This window comes from Tiliqua scincoides, chromosome 2, assembly GCF_035046505.1.
Source record: "Tiliqua scincoides isolate rTilSci1 chromosome 2, rTilSci1.hap2, whole genome shotgun sequence".
NCBI classification, from domain to species: Eukaryota; Metazoa; Chordata; class Lepidosauria; order Squamata; family Scincidae; genus Tiliqua; species Tiliqua scincoides.
In genome coordinates, this window is record NC_089822.1 from 214,008,477 (window position 1) to 214,026,412 (window position 17,936).

General features: G+C 43.6%; 1 protein-coding gene across 1 annotated transcript in view; it reads right to left on the reverse strand.

Moving 5' to 3' along the window:
• Positions 1-17,936, reverse strand: part of EFCC1 (EF-hand and coiled-coil domain containing 1) — a 102,761-nt gene that overhangs the window by 13,697 nt on the left and 71,128 nt on the right. The window contains exons 3-5 of the mRNA XM_066612966.1: positions 10,838-10,977; positions 3,216-3,345; positions 220-385 (exon numbers count right to left, since the gene is read on the reverse strand). Of these exons, the coding sequence (XP_066469063.1) occupies positions 220-385; positions 3,216-3,345; positions 10,838-10,977 (436 nt within the window). The remainder of the gene's footprint in view (positions 1-219; positions 386-3,215; positions 3,346-10,837; positions 10,978-17,936) is intronic.

Consider the following 17,936-nt stretch of genomic DNA (forward strand, 5'->3'; position numbering starts at 1 on the left):
GCACAAACATTGGCTGTGATCCAAAAACACCCTGAGCATATTACCATCCCATAGTTGAAGCCAGTGACCTGTACTGGGTGGCTTCCATCTCAATTTAAGGAGCTGCAATCAGAAAAGGAACAATGAGGCAAGCAGCACAAAGAGCTCTTTGGATTCCAACCACTATGTAGTGGACCCATTAGATTCTACCTAAAAGAATTAAAGCACAAATGCATTTACCTCTTCCATATTAGTTTCCAGTTGTTTCACTTCCTGCTCTTTCATCTCAAGCTGTTCCGTCAACTTTGAGAGCTGTTTGACTAGTTCCGCAATGGCCTTCTCATGGTCATCCCTGCTGGTATTCCCAAAGTAGGACATCAGCTTTTCTATCATTGTGTCATCACATCTATGGGTAGAAAGATTCCCATGACTGGTTCTCTTCATCTTAGTCTTACAAAGCTAGAGATTAATTACCTTCATTGAACAGTGAAAAATATTTGAACTGAGCAGTCTGAGACACAAAACATCTTAACACTGTTACATCAAGACAACAGAACACACAAGTCCTCTATGCAGGGAAGAAAGGAAAGCATATCCTTGTCTTTTTAGTTTATACTGTTAATTTGTGGAGTGTCTTGGATATGGAATCATAAGAAAGAAGCCATTTATTTCATATTAATAACATGGCTTTAGAAGTAATAATAAATTGTGATTTCCAAAAGGATTTCATCACATGTGATAAGGTAATCAACTTCTGATTTTGGTGACAGAAAGATATGCACATACATGATGGAGCACTATGTGTACATAAGAACATAAGAACAGCCCCACTGGATCAGGCCATAGGCCCATCTAGTCCAGCTTCCTGTATCTCACAGCAGTCCACCAAATGCCCCAGGGAGCACACCAGATGACAAGAGACCTCATCCTGGTGCCCTCCCTTGCATCTGGCATTCTGACATAACCCATTTCTAAAATCAGGAGGTTGCGCATACACATCATGGCTTGTACCCCGTAATGGATTTTTCCTCCAGAAACTTGTCCAATCCCCTTTTAAAGGCGTCTAGGCTAGACACCAGCACCACATTCTGTGGCAAGGAGTTCCACAGACCGACCACACGCTGAATAAAGAAATACTTTCTTTTGTCTGTCCTAACACGCCCAACACTCAATTTTAGTGGATGTCCCCTGGTTCTGGTATTATGTGAGAGTGTAAAGAGCATATCCCTATCCACTCTGTCCATCCCCTGCATAATTTTGTATGTCTCAATCATGTCCCCCCTCAGGCGTCTCTTTTCTAGGCTGAAGAGGCCCAAACGCCGTAGCCTTTCCTCATAAGGAAGGTGCCCCAGCCCCGTAATCATCTTAGTCGCTCTCTTTTGCACCTTTTCCATTTCCACTATGTCTTTTTTGAGATGTGGCGACCAGAACTGGACACAATACTCCAGGTGTGGCCTTACCATCGATTTGTACAACGGCATTATAATACTAGCCGTTTTGTTCTCAATACCCTTCCTAATGATCCCAAGCATGAAATTGGCCTTCTTCACTGCCGCTGCACATTGGGTCGACACTTTCATCGACCTGTCCTCCACCACCCCAAGATCTCTCTCCTGATCTGTCACAGACAGCTCAGAACCCATCAGCCTATATCTAAAGTTTTGATTTTTTGCCCCAATGTGCATGACTTTACACTTACTGACATTGAAGCGCATCTGCCATTTTGCTGCCCATTCTGCCAGTCTGGAGAGATCCTTCTGGAGCTCCTCACAATCACTTCTGGTCTTTACCACTCGGAAAAGTTTGGTGTTATCTGCAAACTTAGCCACTTCACTGCTCAACCCTGTCTCCAGGTCATTTATGAAGAGGTTGAAAAGCACCGGTCTCAGGACAGATCCTTGGGGCACACCGCTTTTCACCTCTCTCCATTGTGAAAATTGCCCATTGACACCCACTCTCTGCTTCCTGGCCTCCAACCAGTTCTCAATCCATGAGAGGACCTGCCCTCTAATTCCCCGACTGTGGAGTTCTTTCAGTAGCCTTTGGTGAGGGACCGTGTCAAACGCCTTCTGAAAGTCCAGATATATAATGTCCACGGGTTCTCCCAAATCCACATGCCTATTGACCTTTTCAAAGAATTCTATAAGGTTCGTGAGGCAAGACTTACAGAAGCCATGCTGACTCTCCCTCAGCAAGGCCTGTTCATCTATGTGTGTAGCTAGAGGAATCATAGTAGCCACTCACATGGTTAAACCAGCAAGTTTAAAAAATCAAGCCTACACATTCAGTTGTGTGGAAACTTCAATGATGTTACACTGACATTTTCTCTAGCAGGGTTGCTTATGAAGTAGTCTGAAATGCTCCCATGAAGTGGCAAAGTGGGAGGGGAGGCAAATGGAAGTGCCCCCAGCTTGTCTGTTTATCGCTGTCTCCAGCCTGATGCTTCACTGGGTACTCTGATCCTCTTCCAAGCTTAGGAAGAAGTATGGCCCAATCCTATACTTACTGGTAGTCATTGTTGCACCTCTTCCACTGGTGCTGACTGCTGTAAATCAGTCTGAGCCAGTCATAAAAGGTGTTCCAGCAGTGCGCTACTCAGCATGCTGCCAGGGATGCTGTCAGGAAGGCTGGCACCTTCCCACTCGTTCATCGCTTCTCTGACAGAGCAGGTAAGTCAGCAGGAGAGGCAGAAGAGGGTGGGGGGAGAGTGGAAAGCTGGACAGGGAGGTGCGTAAAGGGAGCAGGGAACCTGTGGGAAGGGGTGGACCCACTGGCAATGGCATGCACCAGAACCTATCCCCCTTTCCTGCAGCCTCCCCATCCCCTTTCTCTCTTCAGACTTGTGTTAGTGAAACTGCAGGTTTGAGGAGACCCACTGAGAGCCAGGAGGCTTACAGAGGTGTAAGGTGATTTAAATCTCCTTTTGCCTCTGAAGCCTTCCTCCCTCCCCACTGGATACAGCTCACCTGTTTTTGGCATGGCTGCATCAGCAAAAGTGGTGGTGGAAAGACCTGGGCTCACAGTTTCCCAAGTTGTTGTAGGATGGTTGTTGGGACAACTACAGTTAGTTGCTCTGGACCACATTTGTTCTAGCAGTGAACATTTTTTGCTATTGTGAATTGGTATAATAAATAGTATTGGAGATTGTAAATTTGGTGAAGTGTCTCATTTTCAGAAGTGGTAAGTCAGAATTGTAAAAAAATACATGGATGTACAAGTCCCTTGCTGAAACATACCCACTACTACAACAGGGAAGTTTGGTTAGGAGTTTCTTCACTTCCTGGAATTGCTGGTCTCCTGTCCATTTCTCCTCCTCCTCATCAGATGCAGCCTGGCCTTCCACGGAACGAAACATCTGATCTTCCACTGGAAACAAAGAATAGCCATTGTCTAAAATTCAGTGGCACTCCCTGTAACACCTTCTAGTCACAGTGGTTTAAATCTTAAGCAAGCTTAAGTCAGTATAAACAAAATCAAGTAGGAATCTCAGATGAACAGTGTAAAAAACTTCTAACCACTTCATTAACACTTAAGGCATAGGTGGAACCAGAGGGGTGGGGGGGGAAGTGCACAAGCAGTCCCCCCTACACACACACACACACACACACACACACACACACACACACACACAGAACTACGTCCCTATGGCAGTGATTTTCACCTTTTTCATCTCATGGCACACTGAGTACTAAAATTGTCAAAGCACACCATCAGGCTTTTGACAATTGACAAGGCACACTGTACTGCCAATGGGGGCTCACATCCCTCAATGCCCCTACTAATAAATGACCCTTCTCCAAACTCCCATGGCACACCTGCAGCCCATTCGTGACACACCAGTATGCCATGGCACAGTGGTTGAAAATGGCTGGTCTTAAAGCATTAGATAACAGCATTTGAATTCTAGCTGAATGGGTATATTCCTGAGGGAGAAACAGACAGGATGAGAGATTTTGATAATTGCCTACGATACAGAAATGAATTGGCAAAGTACTGTTGGTCATTACCCAAGCCACTAGTTCACATGGTTGTGTTTATCTCTGTCACATATGCTAAAAGAACTGTACTACTCCTTATATAATTTTTGGTGGAGCAAAATAAAGTTTGCATGCTTGGTATTTTTTATCATTTGATCCACTTGCAATTTGATCTCTGCCTTGCAGTTTGACCCAGTGGCGTAGCTAAGGGGGTGCATGGGGTAGCAGTTGCACCGGGCATTAAGCTTTAGGGGGGCAACAAGCTAAGCTTGACACTAGTGACCAAAATTGTGAAAATCTTGGTATATATGATTACTACCATCATGCTATATATCATTGGAAAGGTAATTTAATGCAGAATGCAATGAAACAAACCCCTTTGGAATATCTGTATTGTATCAAAAGTTACGGCTAATTAACCAGAAAATGAAAACACAATTGCCTTATAGAACAAAAAGTGGATTTTCTTAACTCAAAACTGACCTATGAGACTGACTGATGTTCAAGAGGTTCCACTCTTATATTTATCAAGAGAAGAATAACCATCCCTCTTCATCCCAATACAGTGTCTCAAACCTATTAGGGGCACACTTCTTATTTATTTACTTAATTAATTTGATATTGTCGGGGGGGGGGTTACAAATCTTCTTTGACCCCAGATAGCAGATAGACGCCTTTTCACTTTTGAAAAAGCCCAGATGTGACGTCGCTTCTGGTTATGACATCACTTCTGGGAAAACATTTTGAGCTTGGCACCGGGCTACACGATCATTAGTTACACCACTGGTTTGACCACAGAGCCATGACAATGGATACGCACAGTCAGATCGTTATTCTACATTCAGGTTCAAAAGCAAGCTCAATTCGCTCACCATAGGCTGTGTCTGCATGTGCATGTGTGAGTGAACATTTGTTTACTTATTTAAAGAACGTTTATCCCTTTGGGGCCACCAAAGTGGCTCACAACTGATTATTGTTGTTGTTGTTAACAACAGTATTTAAACACCGCTTTTCAACTAATAGTTCATAAAGTGGTTTTATTTTTAATATATTAGACTTGATACTACCATGGTATGTCATTGGGGAAATGTTACAGACCTGTACTTTTAACAAGCTACTATGTATATTCTTGTAACAATGACAGTAAATGGGACTTATTCCTGGGTAAGTGTGTGTAGGATTGCAGCATAGGATTAAAAATTTTCCTGCTTGATGATGTCAGTTCCGGTCATGACATCACTTCTGGTGGGTCCTGACAGATTCGCATTCTAAAAAGTGGGTCCCAGTGCTAAATATGTGAGAACCACTGGGCTAGATGCTTTGTAAGAGAGAGGGGTGACCACCAGCTGCCACTGGCCAGACTTACAAGCAAGGCAGCTACTAATGCTTTTCTACACTCCTTTTGCTGCTAATGGTGGGAGACAGGCCCGGCACATTTCATCCGGCCCTACAGTAAGTGCTGTTACAAAGCAAGAAAACCAGTACAATATGACTACAAGCTTAGCAGATACAGTTATTTTGGTAAAATTTACCTTTACTTCTACAATGAAAGAAAGAAAAACTAAACAGATAGGGAAGGAATTCCTACTTTCTTTGTCTTCAGATAAACATCAACTAATTCTATGTATCATAAAGCTCAATAATTCACTAAAGCTCTGGGATCAAATGCTTGGCTCCCTAAAGTGCAATGCTACATACTGGCATTCTTTATGAGATGGGTGTGAATTTCCAAAATTGAGCTTTCTTTCCCTCATAATCCCTGTCTCCTAAACTACTCCAATCCTGCATTACTGTCCAGCACTGATATATATGAATTAGGAATATAGGACAGTTGCTTCAGACAGAAGTCTACACTTCTTAGGAAGAGAGTTCAAAGGACAGTGACCAGAGGAAAATCAACCAGAGAAGGCAAGCCAGTGATGATGCTTGACCTCCAAAACATCATATTTGTTCAATAAGTCAATAATGCACAACAGACACCCAGCTTAGCTCTCTGCAAACACAAAGGAGACATGAACTTATGTTGCTCTTAATGCCAACACAGCTAAACAATCCTTATCATTTTTCTCCAGATGAGGAAATGCCTTTTGTCCAAGGGCGTTATCCTGAAAAATGCAGAATATTTTAGCCTAGGTTTGTGCTAAGCACATACTCCAGTATTAGCATTTTTGATGTACTGCCTGGTACTAAACAGCTGTTTACATCTAAACCTCCTGCCAAGTTTTGCATACAGTGACACTGAAACACACCCTTGCCTCACAGCACCTAACTTACAGACATGTAATTCATACCTCAGACTCCTAGCAGGTCTGTTCCTAACATGATCTAGAGCAATAGTCTTTAACTTGTCAAGTGCTGGGCCCCACCTCAGAACTCAACCTGCAGCAGGAGATCTACCTTCAAAAGCCCAGTGGACAAAGAAGGGGGATTGAATGAACAGGCACAGTTGCTCTTCTTTTCCCATTCAGTGCTGCTATGTTTCCCAGTTCAGGGACTGCTGCTATGTGACATTCTGCTTCTTTCTTTCCACATCATTTGGAAGGAGAAGAGTGGCAGACAGTGGCAAGACAACATCATGTGTTCAATTTTGAAAGGTGGAGGCTGAGAAAGAGGAGATGAGGAAAAAAAAGCAGAGGGAGTGTTATGGCAGGGGAGAGAAGGTGAATGGGTGAAAGACTGAGGGGATCCACTCAAGTCTGGGTGCTTGGTGTCCAAAGCATCCAGTGAGATTTACCTAACCCTAACTTCTGTTCAAACTCTACTGGTCTGAGATGCAAAACAATATGGTGGAGACAATACTGCTGCAACACTCCTGAGGTCAAATTGTGACCCACTTCTGGGTCTCAACTCACCTGCTGAAGACTTCTGAAGTAGGATGATCAGATCAACAGAAGGCAGATTGTGGGTCAGTTCTTAGGTTGCAAAGCAGCTTACCCACTCCCCAGGGTTTCAACAGGGGTCTTTTCCAACCTTACCTGGAGTTTCTAGGTATAGAACCTGGGAACTTTTGTATGGAAAACATGTGCTATATATATATATATATATATCACTGAGCTATACTGTGTGGACTCTCTACACACAGATGGAATAGCTGTATCATTTCTCCCCCAGATTTGGAAAGATGCTCCCACTTGCGTGGCATAGGAACCAGAAGGGCAAAAGACATAGGAATTATAGCATGAATTACACAGGGCCCCTCTTTTTCTTTAATCTAGGAGCACTATTTGCTATTTCTCCCCCTAAATCACTCCTATGCATTTTTAAAAGGCATGGGGACCAACTGGAATATCATGAAGGAAACATAAGCGCAACTCTTGCCTCACCCCAAGTTGAAAAGGTCACATATCTCCCATGTAAAAGCTTGCAATTTAGATTTTGGTAAAGGCTGCCCTAGGGCCGTCTCAAATGTGCAATCTTTAGCTTTAAATGAATATGAAAGATGAAAGTCTCTGTGCCAGTGATCTTCCATCCTTTCTCTGGTAGATCAATATCTACAGGGCTCATATGCAGAAAGAGACAGAAAGAGGGTTGTCATGGTTGTTCCTTTGTGGTTTGCGATAAAGGTATTCGTTCACAGACTCTACATGAGTTCTGGAAAAACTACAGCTAGAAGCAGGTCTGGCAAGCCTGCAGGCATGAATAGAATTTCTCACAGCCACACACGCAATTGTAACAGACCATACACACGGATCCCTGGGTTTAAGGCAGTGTTGATGCACCATGTGCTAAATGTTTTAAAATCATTTCAGAGATGAAAAATGAGGAGGTATGGGAGGGCAAAGTGGTTTTGAGAGACTATTTTCCATTTGGAAAATGACTTTAAAAGCAGACAATGTCTGGGCTTCACAGTCGACATTCAAACATAAGTAATCTGACATACTAACAAGCCAGAAGAAACTCTAGCAGGCCACAGCCCTATTGTTGAAATGCTTTTCAGTGGCACACACAGTGCACCTTCAATGGCCATTTCTAAGCAACTACTGCAAAGCAGTAGCAGTACTGCCACTGTGGCCAGAGACCTGAACTGGAGCAAGCTTGTGCAGGGGGCAGTTTGTGGGTGAGGAGGGAGAGTAATGGGATGGATCCAGCAGTGGTCACTGCAGCGCTCTCTGCAGAAGCACGCGTGGCCTCTGGGAAACCCAGTGCCTCAGGAACAAAGTGCCAGGTAAGGCACCACAAGTTTAGCATCTGTGCGAGTTCAGCAGCAGGGCGAGGAAGCCAGGGCCCCAGACACTGCCCTTTCTCTTCCCTTGAGAAGAGGGCTGCTAACCAGGGTAGGGTTTTTAAGTACCCCTAAACAAAAACAAACAAAATAAAAAAAGCTATGCAGTCAGACAGCCAGCAGCAGGGTGGGGGCTATCCAATGTTTTGCATCGAGTGCAACATGTATGACTATATGCCTCTGGGGCATAAGTAATGGGTGTGTCCTTGGTGCAAGGAGCTCCAGGGACTCAGGGAACGCATCGGCTCCCTTGAAGCCTTGGTGGCCAACCTGGAGAAGCAGAGGCAGGCAGAGAAGGACCGTGGGGAGACTTCCGGGGACGATCAGGCTTCGTCCCAACCCCAGGCATGCAGCTCCTCAGCTGCCCGGGTGGGAAGTCTCGGCGCTGGAGGAAGACATCCTAGAGAGGAGGAAAACAATCCCCTGGGGGGGCCCTTCTCCAGGGGACAGGCCCGTATCTGAACGCACTCAGGATACTCATCGGCGGGAGGGGGGTCGGGGGCTTCTTGTAGTGGGGGATTCGAAACATAGAGGGGTTTGCGACGGATGTAAGGACCGCAAGGCGACTTGCCTGCCTGGTGCGAAGGTTGCGGACATCACTTCTTGTCTAGACAGGCTGGTAGATAGTGCTGGGGAGGAGGTAGCTGTTGTGGTGCATGTCAGCACCAACGATGTGGGCAAGTGTAGCCGGAAGCTTTGGTCCTTCACCAAAGGCTACTGAAAAAACTGCACAGTGAGGGAATTAGAGGGCAGGTCCTCTCCTGGATTGAGACCTAGTTGAAGACCAGGAAACAGAGAATGGGTGTTAATGGCTAGTTGTCACAATGGAAAGAGGTGAAAAGCGGTGTGCCCCAAGGATCTGTCCTGGAACTGGTGCTCTTCAACCTCTTCATAAATGACTTGGAGACAGGGTTGAGCAGTGAGATGGCTAAGTTTGCAGACGACACCAAACTTTTCTGAGTGGTGAGGACCAGAAGTGATTGTGAGGAGCTCCAGATGGATCTCTCCAAACTGGCAGAATGGGCAGCAAAATGGCAGATGTGTTTCAATGTCAGTAAGTGTAAAGTCATGCACATTGGGGCAAAAAATCAAAACTTTAGATATAGGCTGATGGGTTCTGAGCTGTCTGTGACAGATCAGGAGAGAGATCTTGGGGTGGTGGTGGACAAGTCGATGAAAGTGTCAACCTAATTTGCGGCGGCAGTAAAGAAGGACAATTCTATGCTTGGGATCATTAGAAAAGGTATTGAGAACAAAACGGCTAATATGCCATTGTACAAATTGATGGTAAGGCCACACCAGAAGTATTGTGTCCAGTTCTGGTTGCCGCATCTCCAAAAGGATATAGTGGAAATGGAAAAGGTGCAAAAGAGGGCAACTAAGATGATTGCTGGGCTGGGGCACCTTCCTTATGAGGAAAGGCTACAGCTTTTGGGCCTCTTTAGCCTAGAAAAGAGATGCCTGATCGGGGACATGATTGAGACATTCAAAATTATGCATGGGAAGGATAAAGTGGATAGAAAGATGCTCTATACACTCTCACATAACACCAGAACCAGGGGACATCCACTCAAATTGAGTGTAGGGAGGGTTAGGACAGACAAAAGAAAATATTTCTTTACTCAGAGTGTGGTTGGTCTGTGGAACTCCTTGCCACAGGATGTGGTGACGGCATCTGGCCTGGACGCCTTTAAAAGGGGATTGGACAAGTTTCTGGAGGAAAAATCCATTATGGGTTACAAGCCATGATGTGTATGTGTAGCCTCCTGATTTTAGAAATGGGCTATGTCAGAATGCCAGATGCAAGGGAGGGCACCAGGATGCAGGTCTCTTGTTATCAGGTGTGCTCCCTGGGGCATTTGGTGGGGGGCCGCTGTGAGATACAGGAAGCCGGACTAGATGGGCCTATGGCTTGATCCAGTGGGGCTGTTCTTATGTTCTTATGTCACACATGCCAGACCTTATCCCGTTTTTCTGCCCACCCTACCCCCTGGTTCTCCTTGGACTTGTGGCAACCATACAGATGGCGTAGTTCCAAGGAAACCCATAGGCAACTGGGCACCTACTGTATTTTAAAGTACTGTACTTTACTGTACTGTAAAGTATTTTTACTTTCCTTCTGCAAGCTGTCCAATTCTCCCCCCCCACCATATCATGCAGCACATCCTCCGTTGGTGGGGCTGTATGCTATGCCGTGGCAGGAGACAGAACTGGGCAGTAAACTGTCCCAATTAATTATCCTGCACAAGCCACTTTAAGTTGCTCCTTGAGATGGCTGCCTGCATCTCATCTTTCAGATGAGCAACTGCAGCAGTTCACCACACAAAATTGGTGTTTTTCTCCTAACAAAATGCATTCAACAGTGTGACAAGCTGCTGTATACAAATGTTTGCAGTGTGGACATAGCTATTACAGGCACCTACTAAAAGGGCCTTCAGATGGAAGTTGTTTCTTCCATACTATTCGTAAGATAACTGATACACTAAAGCTGTCAAACACAATCAAAATGTTTTCAAGACAATGGAGAGGTTTGGTGGGCCTATTCTGTATAGTAACAATGATGTGTTTTTAAATCTTAAAAATCACATTTAGAATTTCTTTTCTTAGCAACATGATGAGAGTTGGAGGACTGTGCCATAATTACTTTGAGTTTCCATACCGTTCTCTGATATCCCTGCACCCCCAGTGGGTGAACTTCTGTCCTGTTGTACAACTGATGTGTACTGTACATCCACTGCTGCCCTTGCCTTCTGCTCTAAGCCACCTTGTGAAGGAAGTTGGAGCTTCAAAACCTCCGATCTGAAAAAAATACAGAACACCCAATGGAGAAAATGATGCTATATCAACACACACATTTGCAGTATTTTGTATCACAGGATGTTCCACAGCCCTCAAGCAGCTCCACTGATAGTACTTTCCAGTTTTTGCAGCTTGCTCAAGCCTGCGTTGCTAGTAGCTTGTGTAGTCCACACTTCATACTGTGTCCCATCCTGATTTGTTTACTACTTATGGGAGTCTCAATGCTTAATGCATCAAAAAATATGTAGCATTAGCAATGGTAATTCACACATTTCTTTCCACCCCAGGTATACATCTTTATCTTTCTTTGTTAAGATTTATCTTAATCAGATTGGATGTATACCGTATTTTTCGCTCCATAAGATGCACTCCCCCCCCCCATTTGCTATATGGAGCAAATACTGCAAAGCTGCAGGCGTTCTCAGGGCAGCAGAGCTTCCTGGCAGGTGCTTCTGCCCCTGACCAGGGTCCTGCCTGTGCTCAATGGTAATGCAAATGCAAATGCAATGGTAATGCAAATGCAAATTGAAATGCAAATGCAGGCGCTCAGCGGTAATGCAAATGTTCAGCACTTAGTGACAATGCACTTGCAGAAAAATACTACAGTACCTCATTCTACCAGTGCAAGGATGATAAAGCAGAAAAGGCTAGCATATAAAATTCCTTTTAAACTAGAGGTAGTAAAATATGCTAAGGAGCATGGAAACAGAGCAGCAGAGAGACATATTTTATTACACTATTTGGTTCAGAATATTTTTTTCCCTGTTTTCCTCCTCTAAAAACTAGGTGCATCTTATGATCAGGTGCGTCTTATAGAGCGAAAAATACGGTACATAGCTATTCTACCAAACATTCTTGAAACTCCTTACCATCCATCTTTTTATCCCCATGAGTTTGCGCTTATTTACTTTTTTTACAATCCTGCTTGGAAAAGGTGTATCCTTCTAAGCGCCTTTTTCCTCAGCCAAATTAGCAATACTACACTTGAAGGAGAGGGTGTGTGTCTGTGTGTGTGTGTGTCTATGTCTAGCTATATGAGAATTTTGCACAAGGAAAAAAGGAACACAAGCCTTGCCCTAGCAATGCCAAACAAACCACAACTACTCTCATGGGAAGAAAAAGTACCGTATATGTATTAGTATTATCTCATTTAGTACATTAAAGTTTTAGAAAACATTCTAAAAGCTGGCTCTGCACATAACACAAACTGACATTCACCACTGAGCGTCATTTACCAGTGTGGAAATCTTTCTGCTAGAGATGCATGAACATTTCACAGTTTCAATGAGTCCTGCTGATGATTCTGGTTTTTCACACTAGGGATTCTGGCGACAACCTCATTTAAGGCCCTTCATGTGATCAAAGTCGTAATGAAAAATAAACAGTCCACAAAACTTTGTTAACTTTGTTAGAATTTAGCAAGACCGACCCTGCTGTGGGTGAAACAGATCCAGGTAAAACAATATAAATAATACCGGAAGAGTTTTAAAGGGCTCTATATGACAATGCCAAGCCAATTTCATATGAGAGCTAAAGGGCAAGTAAGAGCCACTTCTTAGTTTTGTGATTGCTTAGCTCAGACAAACATAGGTTGCAGTCAGTACCTCCAAACATGTCTGGGATCTGGGAGCAGTATACATGAGGGGGCTTTAGTGTGTTCCACACTGTCAGAGACTCTGTAACACAGAATCACATAGCTTGGGACCCATCAAGCCATGGCTGGTGAACTATGTTTGCTGGGAGAGGGGAGTTGTTAAAGTTATTTAGGCTTGCTACAAAGGAAAGAATGTTTTATGAGCTGAAAACAGAGTCCAGATTTCAAGTCCGATGCAGACAGAATATTGCCTATGTGCATTTTCTTATATAGCCATAACTAAAAAAGGGTCAGAATTTTATTTTTTTCAAAATAAACCCAACTATTCCAGGCCACCTCACACTGCCGTGACTATAGCTGTGCCTTCAATGCATTTCCTTAGGTTTGCTTTTTTCTTACCACTTTTCCTTGTTCATTCCTTTAACATAAATTTAGAGTGTTAAGAAACCCTTCCTCTATACATTTTTTTCTTAATCTACATTAAATTCAAAATCTTGTAAAAGTAATTCATTTTTACCCTATGTAGATCACTGGAATATTCATGATGCTTATTGTTTTAAGTATGGCTTAGTTTAGCTATTTGGACCCATGAGAAATGATGGCATTTGCCTGGTTTAGGAAATACATACTTGGCACCAAGTAAATGATATGCAAACTGGATGAACGGCACTATGATGGACAGGCAACTTGTCTCATGCATACAATTGTCTAGTCTAAGCAAGGCACAATCTTTAGAGCAGGGGTGTCAAACATAAGGTTTGTGGGTCAAATGTGGTCCCTGAAAGTAATTTATCCTCCCTTTATAATTGGGCTCTCTCATACCTTGAAAATGTGAACAAGATTTATGCATTTTCACTTCTGTTATTTGCAGCTAACAAGTCTCTATGTGACAACAAAGTGTTTACTTCTGGCCATCATCTGCTTAATGACATCACTTCTGGCAAGGGGCGGATCCAAGGGGGGGCATGGGTGCGTGCTCCCCCATACTGATGCCAGAGGATTAGGTTGTCTACCTGGATGGGAAACAGCCCCTGCAGGGCTGGGAGCCCAGGTCTACCAGCCTGGAAGAGGTAGAATGGGAGCTCAGGTCCACCCAGCAAGTCCTGGGCTCCAAGTCCCGATGGGAGCCCAAGTCTACTCACCCAGCAAAGCTTGGCCACGAAGGCCAAGGTTCAACCGGGAGGCCAGGTATACCTGCATGGTTGACCTGGGCTTTGGAGTTAAAGTAGTGCTCATGCCCCCCACCACAAACACTAGATCTGCCCCTGCTTCTGGCACTCAGTAGGCACCATGAATGCTAACTTTAGTCCTCTGTATGAAACACCCCTGTTCTAGAGTATCAAATGTGTGTGCATCCACGGCCCAGCTTTTGTCCGCCACAGAACAACGGACATTGCCACTGGTCTGATTGTCTGAACCAGGCTACAGTAAGTCTCCAGAGACTAGTTTGCTACCAAGTAAGTAACTTTGGGTAGTAGAGTTCTTACATCGAGAGCCTTTTTCTGTACCCAGACTCCACTTTCATGTATAGTTATATATATATTAAAAAATGACCACTGTGTGTAGGTGCATGTGTGTGAATGACACTGAGAAAAGGCTTCATTTTGGCTTTATGCTTCAGGTATCTAAGGCCAGCTCTAAAAATCTCCCAGAACCTTCTTGCCTTTCAAAATTTGAGCTCGGCTGCTTTTCATTACTATTCATAAAACATCTCATGAACGTTGAAGACGAATGAATAAGCAGCACATTTGTGTGGAGTAAAGATCACAAGGGCGAACAGCTCTGAAGAAGCCTGGGAAGTGAATGTGTGCCATGCGGTGTAGCAAGGTTTCCATAGAGACAGTCAAACAGACCACATTCATTTTAAGGCTTTTGTACTGAGGATAATGAGACGCTTGAAAGGGGTAAAATCCAGAAGCAGGGAGTCTGCAGAATGTTGGACCTCAAAGTAAAGTCTGTGAATAATTGGCTTTTAATTAATGCTATTCTCATTGACACGGAAACTTTTCAGAGAAGCAGAAGGCAGAGGCCACTACTGTGGAAAGCTGAAATGACTATAATTCAGATTGTAAATCTGACTGGATAAAAAAGTAAATTTCAGTATATAGCTAGGTACTTATGGGGGACGGGTTTCAATGGCTTTCAATAGGCCAAGATTAAAACTTCCCTACTCAGAGGTAATATACTGATCTGATTATCAGAAAGCCATCCTCTGATGTTTGCCTGCACTATCTCCAACAGGCCTTACTTCTGGGCCTTCTAGAGGTATCTGGCAGTCTACTGTTGGGGACAGAGAGCTGAACTACATGGACCTAATCTAGTAGGCTCTATGCAGAACAGAATATGAATTTAATTTCAATAATGGTCAAACCAGAAATGGTTTTCTTCAAACCTCCAGATGTCTCTGTGCAGCTCTTCTCTAATGGAAAACTGATGTAACAAAGCAATTACTTATTAACTCATCCTCTGTGTTTAATACCAACCAGGTTCAAAACAATTGTAAATTGGTTTCGTAATGAAACTTATGGCATGAGTGTGTGTGGTCTATACATTCCCCTCTTCCCCTCCTTTCCCAAAGACCCTCCCCTCCAACAGAGGGGGAATGAATACACCTACTGCAGACCAACTACAACTGTTGAAAACACTGTTTAAGGGGATTATGGGATGACTCACTACACTATCCTCTCAGCAATAATTGCACTATCATCTTGCAATTGTATCTTCTCTGAGATTTGCTTGAGTAATTTCTTGCTCTTTTTCAATTATAGAAACCCCCTTTTTAAAATGGAAAGAAACACCAGCATTTTCCTTAAAATAAACCAATATTATTACATTTTAATCTTTTAAAAATACCTCTCAAAATAAATGTCAACAGGGTTATTTAGCACCTTATGTCATGTAGAGCACTTGAGCCTAATGTATGAAAGCCAAGTCCTATAGCCTAGTCCAGCCATTTTCAACCACTGTGCCGTGGCACATTGGTATGCCGTGAGTGGTCCACAGGTGTGCCACAGGAATTTGGGGGAAGGTCATTTATTAGTAGGGCCAATGGGGGATGTGAGCTCCCCACTGGCAGCCTGGTGTGCCTTATCAATTGTCAAAAACCTGATGGTGTGCCTCAACAATTTTAGTGCCTTCTCAGTGTGCTGTGAGATGAAAAAGGTTGAAAATCACTGGCCTAGTCCTATTGGACTAACATAGAACCTAGTCCTGTTGGAATTATATTGACTCCTATAATATAACTAATCCAAAGCATACTTCCTGCTTTTAAAATTATTATTATTATTATTAACAGTATTTATATACCGCTTTTCAAAATTATTTATCTTTTATAATAGTGTGACTGATTGCTGCTTCTCTCCCTCTCCAATAGTTGAATAATTCATTATATAGGTAATCTCCACAGGCCTCTAGAATGCACAGGCATAGCAAAGTATAACCCAGATACACATACTGTTTAGGGTCAAATGTAAAATTACTGTAATATCTTAAAACTTTCCTCTTTTGTAAAGACTATATGGAGAAAATGAAACTCTATGAAATGGAGAAAATAATTGCTCACCTTTCTACTAAGATGCTAAGTAAGGAAGGGAGGCAAATTTAACCAGATGCTACACAAAGGCTGACTGTGCCCCCATTAGCAAAAATCAATAGTGCCAGGGGTTTTGCAGGACTCAGAATCAAACTAGATCTTCTGAGTTTATACGTGTTATATGTTGTCATAAGAACATAAGAACATAAGAACAGCCCCACTGGATCAGGCCATAGGCCCATCTAGTCCAGCTTCCTGTATCTCACAGCGGCCCACCAAATGCCCCAGGGAGCACACCAGATAACAAGAGACCTCATCCTGGTGCTCTCCCCTACATCTGGCATTCTGACTTAACCCATTCCTAAAATCAGGAGGTTGCGCATACACATCATGGCTTGTACCCCATAATGGATTTTTCCTCCAGAAACTCGTCCAATCCCCTTTTAAAGGCGTCTAGGCTAGACGCCAGCACCACATCCTGTGGCAAGGAGTTCCACAGACCGACCACGCGCTGAGTAAAGAAATATTTTCTTTTGTCTGTCCTAACCCGCCCAACACTCAATTTTAGTGGATGTCCCCTGGTTCTGGTATTATGTGAGAGTGTAAAGAGCATCTCCCTATCCACTCTGTCCATCCCCTGCATAATTTTGTATGTCTCAATCATGTCCCCCCTCAAGCGTCTCTTTTCTAGGCTGAAGAGGCCCAAATGCCATAGCCTTTCCTCATAAGGAAGGTGCCCCAGCCCCGTAATCATCTTAGTCGCTCTCTTTTGCACCTTTTCCATTTCCACTATGTCTTTTTTGAGATGCGGCGACCAGAACTGGACACAATACTCCAGGTGTGGCCTTACCATCGATTTGTACAACGGCATTATAATACTAACCGTTTTGTTCTCAATACCCTTCCTAATGATCCCAAGCATAGAATTGGCCTTCTTCACTGCCACCGCACATTGGGTCGACACTTTCATCGACCTGTCCACCACCACCCCAAGATCTCTCTCCTGATCTGTCACAGACAGCTCAGAACCCATCAGCCTATATCTAAAGTTTTGATTTTTTGCCCCAATGTGCATGACTTGTCCACCTTTTCTCCACAGACACACATACCAAATCAGCCTCACAGGAGACTATCCCAGAATTTTGTAGCTTTCCCCGCATTCTTCTTCATGGCCTCTGCTGTAACTAGGATCTGTATTTCTGCGGCCCAGCACAAAAGCTTCTGAAAAGGTAGAACCTTCAAAAAGGACTATCACCTCACCTGTCAAGCATATGCCTAATTTGCTGAATGAATCAAAAGGAAGGACAAGCACTCCTGCATGTATCCAGCTTCTCTCTGACCACTACAAACAACAGAAGGAATTGTTCAGTTTTAATGTTGCTTACAGTGGTACCACTTGGTACAGCTTTCTTGCTACAGAGCAAGCCATTTCCCCCTTGTAAATCATCTGGCCTACATGGCTTTAAAAGGGGACTGGACAGATTTCTAGAAGAAAAGTTATTCATGGGTTACAAACTGCGATGGGTATGTGCTACCTCCTGGTTTTAGAAGTAGGCTATTTCAGAACGACAGATGCAAGGGAGTGACAACAGGATGCAGGTCTCTTGTTGTGTGCTCCCTGAGGCATCTGGTGGACCACTGTGAATTACAGGAACCTGAACTAGATGGTCCTTTGGTATGATCCAGTGGGGCTCTTCTTATGTTAATTATACACATAACTGATTCTGAATCCAGTCCTCAAACAGGCAGGTTTTGGGTTTAATGTTTTATTTTCATGCATTTGATATGCTTACCCACTTAAACATTTACTCAGCTGCTTTTTTTTTTTTAAGT